We start from the raw sequence: 19462 nt of genomic DNA, 5'->3' as shown, positions 1-19462 counted from the left end.
CTGACACCAAATGCTACTGTGCCTCCTAGCAGGCATGTAAGGCGTGGCCCAAAAGGTAGTTAATTATGGTAAATTAAGGGAAATAACTCAGGGTCCTACTGAAAACCCCGCCGCCTTCCTTGACCGATTAACTAATGCTATGATCCTCCATACCCGACTGGACCTGGCCTCTTTACCAGGGGCTACAGTTCTAGCCACCCATTTCATCTCTCAGTCAGTAGCTGACATTAGAAAGAAACTTAAAAAGGCTGAGGAGGGCCACCAAACTCCCATATGAGACCTGGTAAACATGGCATTTAAAGTTTTTAATGGCCGAGAGGAAAAGGCTGAGGCCACCTGCCAGGCCCGTCTACAGCAAAAGGTAAGCCTCCAAACCCAAGCTCTTGTGGCAGCCCTGAGGCTGGCAGCCCACCAGGCGCCTGGTGGAGGGGGTCCATCAAAACTCACCAAGAACTCCGGAGGCGTTCCGCCTGGGCCCTGTTTCAAGTGCGGTCAGGAGGGACACTGGGCATGTCAATGTCCATGTCCCCGACAACCTACCAAGCCTTGCCCAAACTGCAAGTAGCTTGAACATTGGCGCAGCAATTGCTCATCCTGGACTACAGGCCCACCCACCGCACCTCTGTGTGGAGGGCAGGCTGGTCCACAGGAAGCAATCCCATTGCTTGAACTTCTTGGCATTCTGGACTACTGAGGCAGCCCAGACTCGAAGAACCCTACTACCCTTGCCGAGCCCAGGGTAACGCTGCAGGTAGCGGGTAAGTCCATTTCCTTCTTAGTGGACACGGGGCTACTTATTCTGTATTGCCTTCCTACTCAGGACCTAGCATACCTTCCCAGGTTTCAGTCATGGGAATTGACGGCAAGCCTTCCTGTCCTAATCAAACCCATCCTTTAGCCTGTGTCCTTGAGGGACACCCCTTTTCCCACTCTTTTTTAATCATACCCTCGTGCCCAGTTCCCCTTTTAGGATGAGACATTCTCCAGACTGTGGGGGCCACTCTCCAACTCACTGGCCCCCCACACTCAAGCCCATCATCCGCTCACCTCCTACTGCCACTCCTAACTGCCACCACATTCTGCTCTAACTCCTCGCCTCAACCCCCTATCCCTCCTGACGTAGTTAATCCCCTGGTATGGGCTACCTCCAAGCCTGTAGTGGCCAAACATCATACCCTGGTTAAGATACTTCTCAAAGATCCTACCCACTTTCATTCATGTCCTCAGTTCCCCATCTCGAAGACCCACTGTCAAGGCCTGAAGCCTATCATCACCCACCTGCTAGCCCAGGAACTACTTATTCCCACCAGTTCCCCTTGTAACACTCCTATCTTGCCAGTCCGAAAGTCGTCCGACGACTACCGCCTGGTTCAGGACCTGTGCCTTATCAATGAGCCAGTGGTACCCCTCCACCCTGTAGTTCCCAACCCATACACCCTATTATCAAACATTCCCTCCACTACCTCTCATTTTACAGTCCTTGACCTCAAGGATGCCTTGTTTACCATTCCCCTTCACCCTGAGTCCTACTTTCTCTTTGCCTTCACCTGGACCGATCCTGACACCAACCTGTCACAACAGCTTACCTGGACAGTCCTGCCTCAGGGATTCAGAGACAGCCCTCACATTTTTGGACAAGCCTTGGCAGCCGACCTTGGCTCCTGCCCCCTTCAACCCAGTCTCCTTCTCCAGTAAGTGGATGACCTGTTACTTTGTAGCCCCTCCCTCTCCCTATCCCAACAGCATACTGCCACTTTCCTTAACTTTCTTGGATCTCAGGGATACCAAGTATCTCCCTCCAAAGCACAGTTATCAGTCACCTCGGTGATCTACTTGGGCATCTGCCTCACCCTCAAAACTAAAAGCCTAACAACAGATCGCCGGAAAGCACTTCTTTCACTGCAGCCCCTGGAGACTGCCAACCAGATTCTCTCCTTTTTAGGATTTGTAGGATTCTTCTTCCACCACTGGATACCTAACTTTGCCTCTCTAGCTAAACCTCTGTACATGGTGGCTAAGGACACCCCCACGGGATCTCTCTCCCATCCTGAGGTTGTAAAACGGGCTTTTAAAACCCTCCAAACTGCTCTGTCCACCGTACCCCCACTTCATCTGCTGGACTTCAATCACCCCTTTTGTCTGTTCACTGATGAGAAACAGGGCATTGCTATCGGGGTTCTAACCCAACCCCTGGGTCCTGTGTTCCACCCTGTGGCCTACTTATCGAAGCAACTTGACCCCATGGTCAGGGGGTGGCAGCCTTGCCTGTGGGCCCTGGGAGCAGCAACAGAACTTACTAAGGAATCCCTAAAACTGACCCTGGGCCAGCCCATCTCAGTGTTCTCTCCTCACTGGCTTACCGACCTCCTCTCCCACAAATCTCTCGCTCACCTAGATCCCTCCCATCTACAGGAGTTCCACCTGCTCTTCATTGAAAATCCTTCAGTCAGCCTTCACCCCACTTCCCCACTCAACCCGGTTACCTTGCTTCCCCTTCCATCCTTTCCCCCTTCCCCAGCCCACTCCTGCCCTGAACTAATGGATGCACTTGCCAAACCTCGGGAGGGCCTATCTGACCTTCCCCTACCTAACCCAGACCTTACCTTCTATGTGGATGGAAATTCAGTAATGACAGCTGACAGGCGGCAAAAGGCAGCCTATGTGGTTGTCACAGATTCAGCCACCCTTGAGGCACTTCGCCTCCCTGACAGAACCACATCACAAAAGGCGGAGCTCATTGCCCTAACCTGAGCTCTCACACTAGCACAGGGAAAGCGAGCAAATATCTATACTCACTCAAAATATGCTTTCCTTATTACCTATTTCCAGTCTGCACTCTGGAGAGAGCGGGGATTCCTTACCACGAAGGGGTCCCCCATAGTCAATGCTACACAGATCTCTAACCTCTTACAGGCCTTACCATTGCCCAGGCAGGTTGCAGTCATACACTGCCAAGGACACTGGGCCCAGCATGCTGCCGTCTCCCAGGGCAATGTGAGGGCAGATACAGCAGCAAGATCTTTAACTAACGCCAAGTTAGCCCCTACCCATGTTCTCTTCCTTACCACGGCCACACAGCCTGTATACTCACCATCAGAAAAACAGGCCCTCATACTGAAAGGGGGAACAGAATCTAATCAGGGCTGGATCTGCCTAAATAATAAAATCGCCCTTCCTCGGGAACAGGCCCTAAAATTATTGCTGAAATCCACCAATCCTTACATATAGGGCCTAAGGCTATTACACCACTTTGTACAGCCCCTCTTCTTCTCACCAGGTCTGCAACAAACAATTGAGCAGGTACACAAGGCATGCGTTACTTGCTCTAAGGTCTCGCCTCAGGAGGCTTAAGGCCACAGTTTCCTACCCACCAAATGCGTGGCAACCTACCGGCCCAAGACTGGCAAATTGACTTTACTCATATGCCCACTCACAAGAAGCTCCGCTACCTCCTAACTTTTGTAGATACCTTTTCAGGTTGGATTGAAGCCTTCCCCACCGCCTGGGAGACAGCGGACACGGTGGCCTCCCTTCTTACTCAAGAAATCATCCCTTGCTTTGGCCTACCTGCCACCATCCAGTCGGACAATGGTCCAGCATTTATGGCCCAAGTAGTCCAGCTCATCGCCGAGTCCCTCAACATCTCCTGGAAACTACACATCCCTTACCATCCTCAGTCGTCGGGTAAAGTTGAATGGGCCCACGGCATCCTCAAAGACCATTTGGCCAAACTTGCTATTGAGGTAGAACTCTCTTGGCCCACACTCCTACCTCTTGCCCTGGCCCAGGTCTGGGCCACCCCACGGGGGCCAATGGGCCTGAGCCCCTTCAAATTGCTGTACGGCCGGCTTTTCCTGGTTTCCCATAATCTCCCTACGCAACCACCTCCACTGGCCTCCTACCTTCCCTTTCTCTCTCCTCCGCCACTTACTCAGGGATCACGCCGATCGCACTCTCCCTGTCGTTCCAGGACCAGTGGACCCCCACCCGGCAGCACCTCTCCAGCCAGGCGACAGCATTCTCCTCCAAGAGCTCAAACCAGGATCTCTGCAGCCCAGGTGGTCAGGCCCCCACATTGTCATCCTAACAACCCCCACAGCAGCCAAACTCCTGGGTCACACTCCGTGGTACCGTGTTTCCCGCCTCAAGCTGGCCCACCAAAATGATCAGTGGATAGCTGAACTCCTGGGCCCCACTTGCCTCCACCTCACCTGTTGCCCCAACCCGTCACCCTCTAACCCTTCAGAGCCTCCTCCTGACAGTCCTTCTGATATCGCCTCTTGAAGCCAACTCATATGTTGGCGCTTCTACATCCAGGAATCCTAGGTTGAGGGTCCCACTACCAGGACTCACTACCTTGCTCAAGCAGACTGCCAATCCACTGGCTGCCAGTCAGCAGTAATAATTGAAATCCCAAGAGCAAAATCTAAAACCGTGCCGTTCTGGGGCCAAGGGTTTGAGGTTCATGGCCTCTGTTTTCTCTATGACCAAGTCCATGACTATTGCCATTGGTGGAACACCACCTATGGAGGTTGCCCATATGATTCCTGTGTTATCCATAAACCACAGTTAGACATGGTGGGAACTCTAAAAGGAAAAGAAGTACTCACCTCCAACGGCAAAGGCACGTTATTTCTTACCATCCGTGACCCGTGGAACAACTGCTAGGTAAAGGGAGTCAATGGAAAAATTTACTCTTGGTGGCAAAACAGCTACCCCCAGGGAATATGGCTAATATTCTGGTCCTATACCCGCATTGTCCCTGAGGTTATAGAACAACTCAGCTCTGTGAGCCACACAATCCTGCAAAATAAAGCCACCCTAACTAACCAATTCAAACCCTTGGACAGCACCTCTCAACCTTCCTCTCAACCTTTCTCCTGGTTAACTCTAGTACAGCAGGGAGCCAGCATGTTAAACTTAACCAAAGCCATCAATATCACCAATTGCTTTTTATGTGCCTCTCTCAGCAACCCCCGCTTGGCTGCAGTTCCCCTCAGGTCCAGGTTCAATCTGTCACAATCACCTACGGGGCCTGGCACCACCTTAATGGATATCCCCTTGTTCAAAGTACACTCTCAAAATTTCTCTCTCTGCTATAAGACAGCCAGCAGCTCCAGTCCCGGCTGTAACACCACGGTAAAGGTAAAATCCTCCCTCTACGCGCCACCAGGAGGATACTTCTGGTGTAATGGAACCTTTGCTAAAGTTATTAATGCCTCCTTCCTTTTCCCTTGTGTGTCTGTCACCTTAGTCCCTCAGTTAGAGGTATATGGACAGGCCGAACTTCTATCCCTCCTTCCACCTTCCCCTAATCACCGAGACAGATGAGCAGTCTTCCTCCCAATGGTCGTTGGTCTCTCTCTAGCATCCTCTCTGGTGGCGGCTGGGCTGGGTAGCGGTGCCCTAGGCTACAGCGTCACCTCAGCCACTCAACTAGAGGACAAGCTTCGCATGGCTATCGAAGCATTGGCCGCCTCCCTGGCCTCCCTCCAGCGACAAATTACGTTGCTGGCCCAGGTAACTCTCCAGAACCGATGGGCCCTTGACCTGCTAACAGCAGAAAAGGGAGGTACCTGTCTGTTTCTTCAGGAACAGTGCTGCTATCATATTAATGAAACAGGCCTAGTAGAGGAAAATGTCAACACTCTATCGCCTCCAGGACGACCTCCGCAAGAAGCAAAATGCATCAGTCTCGCCTCTCAACTGGTGGCAACCCCCCATGCTTACCTGCCTAACCCCTATTATCACTCCCATTATCGTAGTTTGTCTTCTGTTAATGCTGGCCCCTTTTTTCCTCAGGTTTTTACAGGCCTGCATGAGAGAAATTTCCAGATGGCCGTAGATCAGATGCTACTTCACCCCTATGTCCGACTCCCAACTGAGGCACCAGTCAACTGACCCTTCTCCCTCACTCCACCCCTATTCAGCAGGAAGTAGCCAGAAAGAAGTGACATGCTATATAATCAAAAGGGTCGGAATGTAAGGCCGGTTGCCTCGCCAGGAGGCTGGACACACCCACCCATTCTGCACTTGGCACCCGACTCTGCACCTGGCACCCATCTCTGCACTCAGCACCTGACTCTGCACTTGGCACTGGTCTCTGCTCCCGGCACCTGGCTCTGCACTCGACACCTAGCTCTGCGCACAGTTCCCCTGGAAGGCCCCGGCTGATGCAACCCTGGCCGGCTCTTGCATAAGAAAAACCTGCCCGCCAACCCGCCAACCAATAGCGGCCCACCCTGTCCCAATCCCGCTCCTCTGCAGCCAATCAGAGCACCCAGCTGTTGCTCGTTACTCATAGCCCTAAAAACCGCACACCCCAGGAAGTCAGCATGACTTCTCTGGTCCCCTTTCCCCGGACCAGGGAACCTCGCCCGGGAGCTGAATAAACTGGCATTTAATTTTCTTATACTGGCCTCAGTTTCTTCATTTTAAACTCGGCAATAATTCTTACAGCAGTGAGCCCAGATCATGCCACTGCACTCCAGCCTTGCGACAGAGGAAGACTCAGTCTCAAGAACAACAACAAAAAGTCACTAGGCAAATATAAATAAGCAAAAAAGCAGGGGTAGTAATATTAATGTCAAAACGGGATTTGATGTTAAACTTAAAAGTATAGTGGCAACAAATTGTGATAACAGAAAACTCTGTAAAGATGATACAGCAGTATACAACTGTCTCACAAAACAGTGTCTAATTTCATCCATGCTTTGTGATTGCCCCACCAAATTCTTGCACACTGTTGGCACTCAGTAAATGAGCTGAATGAAACCTGATTTCAGGTTAGTCTATCCACAGTAGCTTTGGGAATACATAATGTTTAGTTACTACAATTGTAATATTATAGGCTAATAATATTGTCTGGGGATGAAAAAAACTGCTAAACATATAATCATAAATAGTACTTTGAGAAAGGATTAAGGTGAAACAATTGTGTATTCAAATATCATGTAAAAGAGGGAGCCAACTTATTTGGCATTGCTTGGAGGGCAGAATTAGGGCTAACAGATAAAAGAAACAGGAAGTAAGACTGGCTCATTGTAATGGAAAAACATTCTTACTTGAACAACCATCAAACAATAGAATGTGCTACTTCATGAGGCAGTAGAGGTCTTTCTCACTAAAAGAATTCAAACAAAAACCTAATGGCTAAGTTGTTGCAGATTTTCCTTAATACCTCCATTGGGTAAAAGTTTGGACTAGCTAATATCATAAGTTTCCTTTAATAAGATACTGTGATTCTATGGAAATACTGAAAGTTACATAAACACAATGACTATTTTCTCTTCACCTATCAACTGACGCACAGAGGGAAAAACCGACCTGAGCATTGCAATTTGATACTCATCTTGTAGATAATACTTTTCTCTCTTTCATTATTGAAATGTTCCTTATGGAACATTTGCTTATTTGACTTGAGTGAAATGAATAAAAATATCTTTTCTTCCTAAAGCCATGACATTCATCTTCAACTTGGAAGATGGCTACCAATATAATAGCATTCTCTATAGAGTTCTAACTTGATCACATGTCAAAGAACCACAAACTTAATAGAAAGGTAGAAAAAGAGAAAGGAGAAGCATGTTTCAAAATAAATCTGTCAGAGAATGAACATAGCTTTCTCAAAACTATATGTACTCATCAGTTTCTGTAACGAAAGAATATATTCAGAGGGTATGACATCTTTTGAACACTGCATCTTTTCAGATTTCAATCTGATTGCTTTGGGGGCTCAATTACAAAGCAACTTAAAAAAGTTAAGATTTTTTTTTTTACTTTTTAAAATTTACATCTTCCTTAAATTACTATAATCCTGATTCTGGCATAAGATTATTTTTGCTTTCTCATGAAGATAAATGGTAAAGGCTCTATCTTGGTTTTGAATTTTATGGCATTTACCCAAGTTTAGGATTTATGAATTTCAGAAAGACTATTCAGAATGCAAATACATTTTTATTTAAAAATATTTAATATAAACACACAGATGGGCAACAGCTGCTAATTAGTTTCCTGTTTCATGTGTTATATCAACTGCAAGCTGCATCATTTTAATATGAGTGAAGATGACAGAGAGAAAAAGTTCTAGGATGTGTAGACTAAAGAATATTGGCAGTTAATCATACCAGGATATCAAAAAATAGCTGAGTAGACATATATTAATCATATCCTAGTTTCTTCAGAGATTAAAGATAAATTCATTAACTACAAATCTTTTCTGCGTATCTACTTCATGTATGGAATGAAACTATATACTACACATATAGTCATCATTTCATTTGTATCCTGTCTCACTGGTGTTCTGGCACTACAGAGTCATGTAAAGAAAGAAGAAAGCATGGTTCTTGACTTTAAGTTGATAAGTTAGTGCAGAAAACATATGAAAAAAATTAGAAAAATGAGTGAAATAAGCAATGACATTAATATCATCTGTTGAATGCAAATACATTAATTAAAATGAAAAAATACATATCATATATTTATATATAATATAAAGAAATGATAAAAAGGGTGAGTGGGATACAATTATCAGAACTGGTTTGAGATAATTAGGGCAGGCTTTCTGGAAGACATTACTTTTTATGAGTTTGGGGTAGGAAAACAATGTCTAAATCTACAGTAATACCTAGAGGTTATTCATAGAAGAAACAGAAATGTCAATTGCAATAGCAATGCTTAAAGATAAAAGAAGGCAACTATAACAGCTACATAAAAAGTCTACCACTGAGAGTGGAAAGAACCTCTTGTCATTAAATACATTTGTTAAGGTAGAAAGAATGTTCTTTATTAATCAATAGAAAATGAGAAACCTCTGCTGAAAAATGATTAGAAAATAAATCTGTCCCAGTTTGCCAGGAGTAAAAGAAAAAAATATATATCTATTATGTTGACTCAAAAATGAAAACTTTGCATTTTAAGCAGAAAAGGAGGTTCTTGCCATAAGGAAAGCAGGCAGTTTATAAAAATGACAAGAACCAATTAAATTAAGATCTAAATTATCCTTGATGATTAGAAAACTCCTACTTTAAGAACATCAGGCCGGGCGCGGTGGCTCAAGCCTGTAATCCCAGCACTTTGGGAGGCCGAGGCGGGTGGATCACGAGGTCAAGAGATCGAGACCATCCTGGTCAACATGGTGAAACCCCGTCTCTACTAATACAAAAAATTAGCTGGGCACGGTGGCGCGTGCCTGTAATCCCAGCTACTCAGGAGGCTGAGGCAGGAGAATTGCCTGAACCCAGGAGGCGGAGATTGCGGTGAGCCGAGATCGCGCCATTGCGCTCCAGCCTGGGTATCAAGAGCGAAACTCCGTCTCAAAAAAAAAAAAAAAAAAAAAAAAAAGAACATCAGGTAAGCAATGAAAAATTAGGATGTGTTTGGTTCACAAATTGGAGGTTCTAAGGCACTGGGCTTTGCCCAAATAATCACTGTTCTGTTAAGTCTATCTTGATAATTCCTGCTAAATGTGCCAGTTTTATAAGAATCCAATTTTCTATCTCAGTACTTGTCCTTCATCTGCTTCTTGCCTTAATATAAAGAGGCGCTTCACAAATTCGGGGCAACAAGAGCAGGCAGTTGAAATACAAAACGCTAATCTATGACACAGTCAAGCAAGCCCAGGATTTGAGTGGGGCAGGCTTCTGTGATGGTAGTTTTCCAGAAGAGGGAACGCTTCTTAATGATGGGAATTTCACAGCCCACACTTCAGGCCTTGAAAGGCTAGAAGGTCTAAGTTGGCAGTTCAGAAGCTATATTGCTGAGCTGTCATAAAGTTGAATACTTATTCAACAGTTAAAATCAGTTTGAGGAATGATATAAACTCAATTAATGCTGAACTTTATTTAAAAAAATTTCCCCAAGTGGATTTTACCTATTTGGGTAATGATTACAGCTTGTTACATTCAAGAAGTAAATTTGTAAGATCTTTTCAAGCCTGAGAGAGCAGTTCCCCAGTTTTTTAAATTAAAAGCTTGCTAAATCTGTTTGGAATCTCTCCCAAGAAACTTTTCTTCAGAAATATAAAATGAACCACCCAGCCACAAAGCTTTACACTATATATTTTTTGGGGATATACTTTAGGAGTGCAACTCCAATCAGTACCATATTTACTGGTCTGCTCCTATGGCCAAGGCTTTTGGATTTACTTTGAAGGGGCCCTGTGAGATTCTTCTGGACAATTTTGTAATTGAAAGTTTCTAGTTTTCATGGAAAGACAGAATGTTATAGGAAAAGATGGCAGAGCTGTCTAATATATCCCCACTAAGTGCTGTGGATATAGTGTTTACCAACTTACACTTTGTCCTAGTATTCATGGAGCTTATCTGGTGGGAAAGAAAACAACCCTGACCCAATTAAGCCATACAAGACAACAACCTCTCAAAGCAATTTTACCAGGAAACTGAGGGAAAAGAAAAAAGCATTAACAGAGAAGAATACATGTGTACAAATGACCAATATCTTAGTAACTAAGTTCTGGCTGCAACTGGCTTGGCTAGCACATATAGCACTCAGTACTTATCAACTATCTACATTTCTTTGTCTTCAATTCTTCCCCTGCAGTAGCTCACGCTGTCTAGGAGGACAAAAGGAGGCTAACAGGTTATTGAATCGGCCATGGGGAAAAGAAAACTAGGACATCTACTGTCCCATATTTAAGTTAGATCCATTAAAAAATGGTAAAAACCTGAATAGATACTTCTCAAAAGAAGACATACAAGCAGCCAACAAACATTATGAACATATGATTAGGGATATGGTCATTTAACATATACATAGAGAAATACAAATCAAAACCACAATGAGAGACCATCTCATACCAGTCCAAATGGCTATTATTAAAAAGTAAATAAATAATAGATACTGGTGAGGCTGCAGAGAAAAGAGAACACTGACACACTGTTGGTGGGAGTGTAAATTGGTTCAGCTACTGTGGAAAGCAGTTTGGAGATTTCTCAAACAATGAGAACTACCAATCAACTCAGCAATCCCAACACTGGGTATATATCCAGAAGAAAACAAATCGTCATACCAAAAAGACACATGTACCTTTATGTTCATTGCAGCATTATTCACAATAGCAGAGACATAGAATGCTCTTCAATGGTGGACTGGATAAAGAAAATGTGGTGCATATACACAATGGAATACTACACAGCCATAGAAAAGAATGAAATCGTGTCCTCTGCAATAACACGAATGCAGCTGGAGGCCATTATCCTAAGTGAATTAAGGCAGGAACAAAAACCCAAATACGGCATGTTCTTACTTATAAGTGGAAGCTAAACACTGGGTACTCATGAACATAAAGATGGCAACAATAGTCACTGGGAACTACTAGAGGAGGGAAAGAGAAAGGAGGGTAAGGGGCTTAAAACCTAACTATTGGGTACTATGCTCACTACCTGGGTGATATAATCATTAGTACCCAAAACAGCATCAAGCAATATATCCATGTAAAAAACTAGCACATTACCCCCTGCATCTAAAATTTTAAAAGTTGAAAATATGTAAATATATAAAGAATGCATTTGAGTATAAGGAATAGAAAGGCACCGCACAACCAAGGCAGGATTACAGCCACTGTGCCTGGCCAATTTTGTATTTCTTTAGTAGAGATGGGATTTCACACGTTGGTCAGGCTGGTCTCGAACTCTTAATCTCAGGTGATCTACCTGATTTCTGTTTGGTTCTTTTTTATGACTTCTTTCTTTTTTTTTTAAGACAGAGTCTTGCTCTGTTGCCAGGCTGGAGTGCAGTGGCGTGATCTTGGCTCACTGAAACCTCTGCCTCCCAGGGTCAAGTGATTCTCCTGCCTCAGCCTCCTGAACAGCTGGGACTACAGGTGCCCACCACCACGCCCAGCTAATTTTTGTATTTTTAGTAGAGACAGGTTTCACTATGTTGGCCAGGCTGGTCTTGAACTCCTGCCCTCGTGATCCATCCTCCTCTACCTCCCAAAGTGCTGGGATTATAGGTATGAGCCACCACACCTGGCCCTCACCACCACTTTCAAGTCTCTTACTTCTACCCCATATACAAAATCTTACTACCAGAAATAACAGTTGGGTGTATATGGTATTTCTACGTATAAATATCTTCCATGCATATACCATACTTATAAATACATATTCGTTCAGTTGCTATTCAATGTGAAATAAAATTTAACATATTATTCTGCAACTTGCTTTTTTCAAATAAAATGTATCTTGGGGAAAAAAGTAGAAATAGGAATCTGCTTAAAAGTATATAAACTCACATAAATTGGTGTCAATTCAGAATATCTAGGCTTTACTAGTTTCATATTTGAGCTGGGGATATAAGATTTTGTAGTTATTCATTAGCATATGGAATGAAAAGGACAGAAAGCCAAGGGTAAGCCAATGGGAAGACCTATATTTAGGGAATGAGCATAGGAAAAAGAGCTATAAAATCTAAGAAGGAATAGATTTTGAGTGGAGGATGTGAAGATATGGAAATAGTGTGTTGCTACTCAGGAATATAAAATTGTGGTAAAAGGGCCTAACAGCTTGGTTTTCTAGGTATTTTGTGTTTATATACACATACCATTTTGAGGCTTTGTAATCCAGACAAAGATAATTCAATAGTGACACTGCTCTCAATAAATAGTCTTCAATATTTCTCTTTATTTAATCTCTTTCTTTGTAATTCTAGTTCCAAATTTGAGTTTACATTCTGGAAACTTTTAAAATATTTTTACTACTGGGAATCTGTAATTCCTCAAAAGCAAGATCCACATCTGTTTCAATTTTGTATAGCCTTTGGCTTAAAATTCATAGGAGAAGCATGACTGATCTTACTATATCCTTAATACTTCCTGTGATCCACAGACCTGCAGTTTGGTATCATTTTGGAGCTTGCTAGAGATGCAAAATCTCAGCCCAGCCCAGATTTGTTGAAATATAATCAACATTTACGATAAGATATCCAGATGATCCACAGGTACACAATCAATACTTCCTGGTTACTGATTAAACAATGAGTAAACAAATTGTATTGTTCTCCTTATTTCCAGTCTCCATCATTAGCTTATATGATAAATCTACGTCAACTGATCTTTTAAAAATAATCATTTTTCAAGCAATGGGTAAAGGATTCCCAATTTAATAAATGGTATTGGGAAAACTGAGTAGCCATATGCAGAAAGGTAAAACTGGATCCCTTCTTTACACCTTATACAAAAATTAACTCTAGATGGATTAAAGATTTAAACATAAGACCTACCCTAGAAAAAAATCTAGGCAACACCATTCAATCTGGGCAACACCTATTGGCATAGGCAAGGACTTCATGACTAAAACACCAAAAGCAATGGCAACAAGAGCCAAAATAGACAAATAGAATCTAATTAAACTTAAGAGCTTCTGAACAGCAAAAGGAACTATAATCAGAGTGAACTGGCAACCAACAGAATCGGAAAAAATTTTTTCAATTTACTCATCTGACAAAGGGCTAATATCCAGAATCTATAAAGAACTTAAACAAATTTACAGGAAAAAACACCATCAAAAAGTGGGCAAAAGACATGAACAGACACTTTTCAAAAGAAGACATTTATGCAGCCAGCAAACATACGAAGAAAAGCTCATCATCACTGGTCATTAGAGAAATGCAAATCAAAATCACACTTAGATACCATCTCACACCAGTTAGAATGGCGATCATTAAAAAATCAGGTATTTATGCCTGTGTATTACTATGGGCTGGATTGGTCAGAGAGAATTTTATAAATCTCTAGTTTCAAGCTAGAGCTTAAAGAATGAGTAGGATTTACATAGGAAAAGAGTGTGTGTTAATCCAAGCCGGAAACAGAATGAACAAAAGTAGAGACGTAGAAACAAATACTGTCTAGAGAATGAGAAATGAACAGCTACTCAGGTTAGGCCAGACTGAACCTGGAGTGGATGTGGAGAAATAGGAACGTTTTTACACTGTTGGGAGTGCAAATTAGTTTAACGGTTGTGGAAGACAGTGTGGTGATTCCTCAAGGATCTAGAAATAGAAATACCATTTGACTCAGCAATCCCATTACTGGGTATATACCCAAAGGATTATAAATCATTCTATTATAAAGACACATGCACATGTACGTTTACTGCAGCACTGTTCACAATAGCAAAGACTTGGAACCAACCCAAATGCCCATCAATGATAGACAGGATAAAGAAAATGTGGCACATATATACCATGGAATATTATTCAGCCATAAAAACGGATAAGTTCATGTCCTTTGCAGGGACATGGATGAAGCTGGAAACCATCATTCTCAGCAAACTGAGACAAGAACAGGAAACCAAACAGCGCATGTTCTCAAACAATGAGAACACATGGACACAGGACGGGGAACATCACACACTGGGGCCTTTTGAGGGGTTGGTGGCTAGGGAAGGGATAGCAGCGGGTGGGGGATTGGGGAGGGATGGCATTAGGAGAAATACCTAATGTAGATGACAGGGTGATGGATGCAGCAAACCACCATGGCACGTGTATACCTAAGTAACAAACTTGCACATTCTGCACGTGTACCACAAAATTTAAAGTATAATAAATAAAAAATAATAAAAATAATAGTTTTTTATGTCAATTCTGCAAAAAGATACTCAAACAAACCAAAACACACCCAAACTTCAAATTTAACTAAATTGGGTAGTTCTGCCTAAATTACAAAGCCTTTCAAAATCTGGCTTCAAATTTCTACACAATTTACCCATCTTATCCTTCTACCTTAACCTCTTGTTCTAATCAGTCTGGCCTAACCTGAGTAGCTGTTCATTTCTCATTCTCTAGACAGTATTTGTTTCTACATCTCTACTTTTGTTCATTCTGTTTCCTGCTTGGATTAACACACTCTCTTTTCCTATCTAAATCCTACTCATTCTTTAAGTTCTAGCTTGAAACTAGAGATTCATAAAACTCTCTCTGACCAGTCCAGCCCATAGTAGTACACAGGTATACAATACCTTGTCTTTATAATGATAATAGAGAATTATGAATTGTCAATCTCAGGAAATTTAGATTCAGTTTTTATCTCTGCTACTAGTAATGCTGAGCAAGCTACTTAACATCTCTGGGTTTCAAAATCTGTCTTTCTAAAGTAAAAGACTATAAGAACTCCAATAGTACTGTGTTCCAAAAATGTGAGAAAACATATCTTAGGAAATGTATTTTAATATATACATAATGTTTATAAATTAATGATTTTCAAATATAGCTGTTAATTCTCAGGTATTTGAAGCATCCCTCTTATAATCTTCATAGTACTATTAAATTAAACTCTTTTTAAATAACAGGTATAGTAAGCAGAGGCCAACTAGTCCAACTCACTTCAAAGAGTTACAAAATCTTACTCTTCTATTTTACATTGATTGTCAAAATTATGGCAGGGGAAAAGAATAAGAACTGAGAAACAGAATCATATAGAATTTAAAGACCAGGGCCAGGAGCGATGACTCAGGCCTGTAATCCCAGCACTTTGGGAGGCTGAGGCAGGCAGATCATGAGGTCAAGAGATCGAGACCATCCTGGCAACATGGTGAAACCCCGTCTCTACTAAGAAATACAAAAATTAGCTGGGCATGGTGGCATACAACTTTAGTCCCAGCCACTTGGGAGGTTGAGGCAGGAGAATGGCTTGAACTCCAGAGGCGGAGGCTGCAGTGAGCTGAGATTGTGCCACTGCACTCTGGTACAGAGTGAGACTCCATCTCAAAAACAAACAAACAAAACCAAAAAAAACCCAGACTCAAACCTTTTTTAATGACACAAATAGAGCTGTCACTTTCTACCATTATCTGTCACAACTGAGTAAAGTTCTGTGCTTATTGACATTCTTTTTTTTTTTTGAGATGGAGTTTTGCTTTTGTTGTCCAGGCTGGAGTGCTGTGGCCCAATCTCAGCTCACTGAAACCTCTGTCTCCCAGGTTCAAGCAATTCTCCTGCCTCAGCCTCCCCAGCATCTGGGATTATAGACGTGCATCACCATGCCTAGCTAATTTTTGTACTTTTAGTAGAGACGGGGTTTTGCCATGTTGGCCAGGCTGGTCTCCAACTCTTGATCTCAGGTGATCCACCCATCTCGGCCCCCCAAAGTGCTGGGATTATAGGCATGAGCCACTGTGCCCAGCCGTTATTGACATTCTTTAGCTACTTCTCTCTCTGCTTTAAACCTCAGTACAGTTTCTCCCATGATTCTGCTTGTTTCCTTGGAGAGCTTTACCCAGATGCTTCTGTGTAACAATATTTGCTTTCTTTAGCAAAAGGCTAAATAGAAGAAATGAAGGAGGGCAGCCTTCATAGAGTATCAGTAGATTGTAGATTAAACACCTTGTTTTCTTTGCTAAATTCCCAGTACAGATTTCCATTATAACAATTATAAATTCTTTCCTCCCACATTCCACCTCTGCATTCTACACTATTCAGTCTGGACCTCTTCAATATAGCAGTCTAAGACTAAGAAAGCCTAGATTTGCATCCATTTTTTAAAAATTGTTCTGAGTTTGACATAAGGTATTACTATCAAAGAAAAGGAAATACGCTAGAGATTTGTACATTCACTGAATTGCCTTAACCTGTTTATAGTTTTGTTGTTCTTTATACTTTTTTCAAAGTATATTTTGGAGTTAAATGTAATACCAACATTATCAGGAAAAACCCACCATAAATTAACATTGTGGACCCCAGACAAATATCAGCATACCAACATGTTAGTCTTTCAATGATGTTTTGGCCTTTAGAGTACTTCAAGATAATGGCAGTATATATAGTATATTAAGTAACCTCTTTTTTAAAAAATATAAAAGTATAACAGTAAGAGGGAGAATGGACAGAATTATAGTCCCAAACAACTTAGGGTAAAAATAATTTAAAAGTTCCCTTTTCCCTTTTGATATCTCTTAGAGCTCATTAATGCACTTAGAGGTAGGGCCAGAGCCATTGGTAGGAGGGAAATAACCCTAAGAATCTGGTGTTTGTTCCATGAAGTTTCAGGCCTGCTTGTCTTATCTTTGTGTTTTCAAACTCTTGGATTTATCCCATCTCTTCTGACAGGTTGATTTTGGTCTTTGAAAAAGCTATATCTGCATAGGATAGTTTTTAGGTACTTGTATCTGAAAAGATAGGTCACTGCTCAGGCCCAAATTCAAATAACTGCCTTTGTTTTTCCCTTTCTTTCCTTTTTTTTCCTTTTCTAAAGTAGGTTATTTCTATTCCCTTCCTAGGGCTAGGGACTCTGGATAGGGTGATGCTAGGTAACCTGTATGCTGGCTTTACTAGCATGGGCTCTAAGTTGGCTGGTTACTTACTGATGAACTTCTTCTTCTTTTTTTTTTTTTTTTTTTTGAGATGGAGTCTCACTCTGTTAGCCAGGCTGCAGTGCAATGGTGTGATCTCAGCTCACTGCAACCTCTACCTCCTGACAGCTAATTTTTGCATTTTTAGTAGAGACAGGTTTTACTATGTTGGCCAGACTGGTCTTGAACTTCCTGACCTTAAGTGATCCCCCCGCCCTGGCTTCCCAAAGTGCTAGGATTATAGGCGTGAGCCACCACTTCCAGCCAAACTTCTTTAGAACTAAACATCCATGTAAATACAAATGGTGAAGATTTTAAAAAGAATGACATTTGAAAATGCATCAGCTTCTACTCCAGTGACCTCAGAGATAGAAAAAAAAAATCAGAAGGAAAGAAGAGAACTTCAAAAGGTTACATGACATAAAAGCCACTACCTTTCAGGTTACTGGCAAGGTGCTGTGTCCACGGTTTAGACCAGGGGTGTCCAATCTTTTGGCTTCCGTGGGCCAAATTAGAAGAAGAAGAATTGTCTTGGGCCACACATAAAATACACTAATGATAGCTCATGAGCTAAAAAAAAAAAAAATTGTAAAAAAAAAAACAACCTCATAATGTTTTAAGAATGTTTACAAATTTGTGTTCAGCCACATTCAAAGCTGTTCTCGGTTGTATGTGGCCCATGGGCCAAGGGTTGGAGAAGCTTAGTTTATTTGTTTATTTATTTATTTTTTGAGACAGAATCTCACTGTTGCCCAGGCTGGGGTGCAGTGTTGCGGTCTCAGCTCACTTCAGCCTCCGCCTCCCAGGCTCAAGTGATTCTTATGTCTCAGCTTCCCGAGTAGCTGGGATTATAGGCATGCTCCATCACACCCAGCTAATTTTTTTATTTTTTAGTAGAGATGGGGTTTTTCCATGTTAGTGAGGCTGGTCTCAAACTCCTGGTCTCAAGCAATCTGCCCACCTTGGCCTACCAAAGTGTTGGGATTATAGGCATGAGCCACTGAGCCTGGTCTGGACAAGCTTAGTTTAGACTATGTCCAGTTTGAGCCTAAGATAAAGTTCATAGCATGCCTTGTCAGAGCATACCTTGTGAATGGCAGGTCAGAACCTCTTCAAAAGCACATTTGAGTTTTGGGAAGGTACTCATCATAAGGGAAGAAAGATCCATGCTTAATGAGGTCTACTCAGTGATGAGGTAGTGATAAGAGAGAAAGGGGATTATGGGTGATGGATACATCATGGGTATTTATCACTCAGATCTGTCTCTTAGCCTTGTCTCCACTGGGTTGATGTTTGAGTATTACTAAAAGCAGGTGTAGCTCTATTGAACTGGAAAGAGTTTGAAAGATAGCCAGGCAACAGTGTTGCATGATACTGGGATGTTCACAAAGTGTAGACTTGCTTTTGATCACATGTGAGACAGCACTGGAGATTCACAGAAATACTTAGAAAACTTAGCAGAGGGCTGAGTTAATTCAGTAGATGGGGGTAATATGCTCTTAAAGATGAGTAATTATAGTCAATGTGCTTCCCTTTGCACTTTCAAGTAGGTGAAGCCTGGAGAAACAGGTTACATAAAGATACAAAAATCAATACAGAAGTTACAGAAAAAATTGTACTTAAACTTCAAATAATTAGGTAGTGCTAATTTTGACAATCTTGCTTTCTCTTCTTACCTATGTTTTTCTTGTCTTTCTTGAAAGAAGTAAAAATGTGAATCAGAATAATGCCATCACCATCAGCTCCGCTGGGATAAAGCCAACACTATTACAAAAAAGTCCTATGAAACGTAACACACCTACAGGAAAGTAAAATATTTCTCTTGTTTTCAGAGGCATTCGAAGAAATCTTTATCTCTAAAGGACACAGATACCTCCATAATTCTTTGGGTTCTGAAGAATGAGATAAGTGAAAATTATGACATTAAGTTTCTGTCTCTTTAGCAGCAACTCCATGTAGTGAGTACTCCAAAAACTCATATTTGTACAATAAAAACTTTCCAGAATAACATCTAACACTTACTTGTCTCCTACAATACCTAAGTTGATTGTGGGGTAACCATGTTCCTGAATTGTTGCTAGAAGAGTTGAACGATTGCTGTCTCGAATCTTCCCTGGTAAGAGGTCATCTTCAGGATTTAGCAGCTACAAAGTCAA

At 42.2% G+C, this 19462-nt stretch overlaps 1 protein-coding gene across 21 annotated transcripts in view; it reads right to left on the bottom strand.

Moving 5' to 3' along the window:
* The window catches only part of GPHN (gephyrin), a 689448-nt gene that overhangs the window by 53080 nt on the left and 616906 nt on the right, over window positions 1-19462 (bottom strand). For all 21 annotated transcript variants that reach the window (XM_064374964.1, XM_064374972.1, XM_012438040.2 and 18 more), the window contains one exon: window positions 19329-19450. In XM_064374964.1, the coding sequence (XP_064231034.1) occupies window positions 19329-19450 (122 nt within the window). The remainder of the gene's footprint in view (window positions 1-19328; window positions 19451-19462) is intronic.

This window comes from Aotus nancymaae, unplaced genomic scaffold, assembly GCF_030222135.1.
Source record: "Aotus nancymaae isolate 86718 unplaced genomic scaffold, 86718_ANA_hifiasm-v0.15.2.pri h1tg000011l, whole genome shotgun sequence".
NCBI lineage: Eukaryota > Metazoa > Chordata > Mammalia > Primates > Aotidae > Aotus > Aotus nancymaae.
Note: the sequence above shows the minus strand (reverse complement) of the source record. Positions and strands in the feature narration are given on the sequence as shown.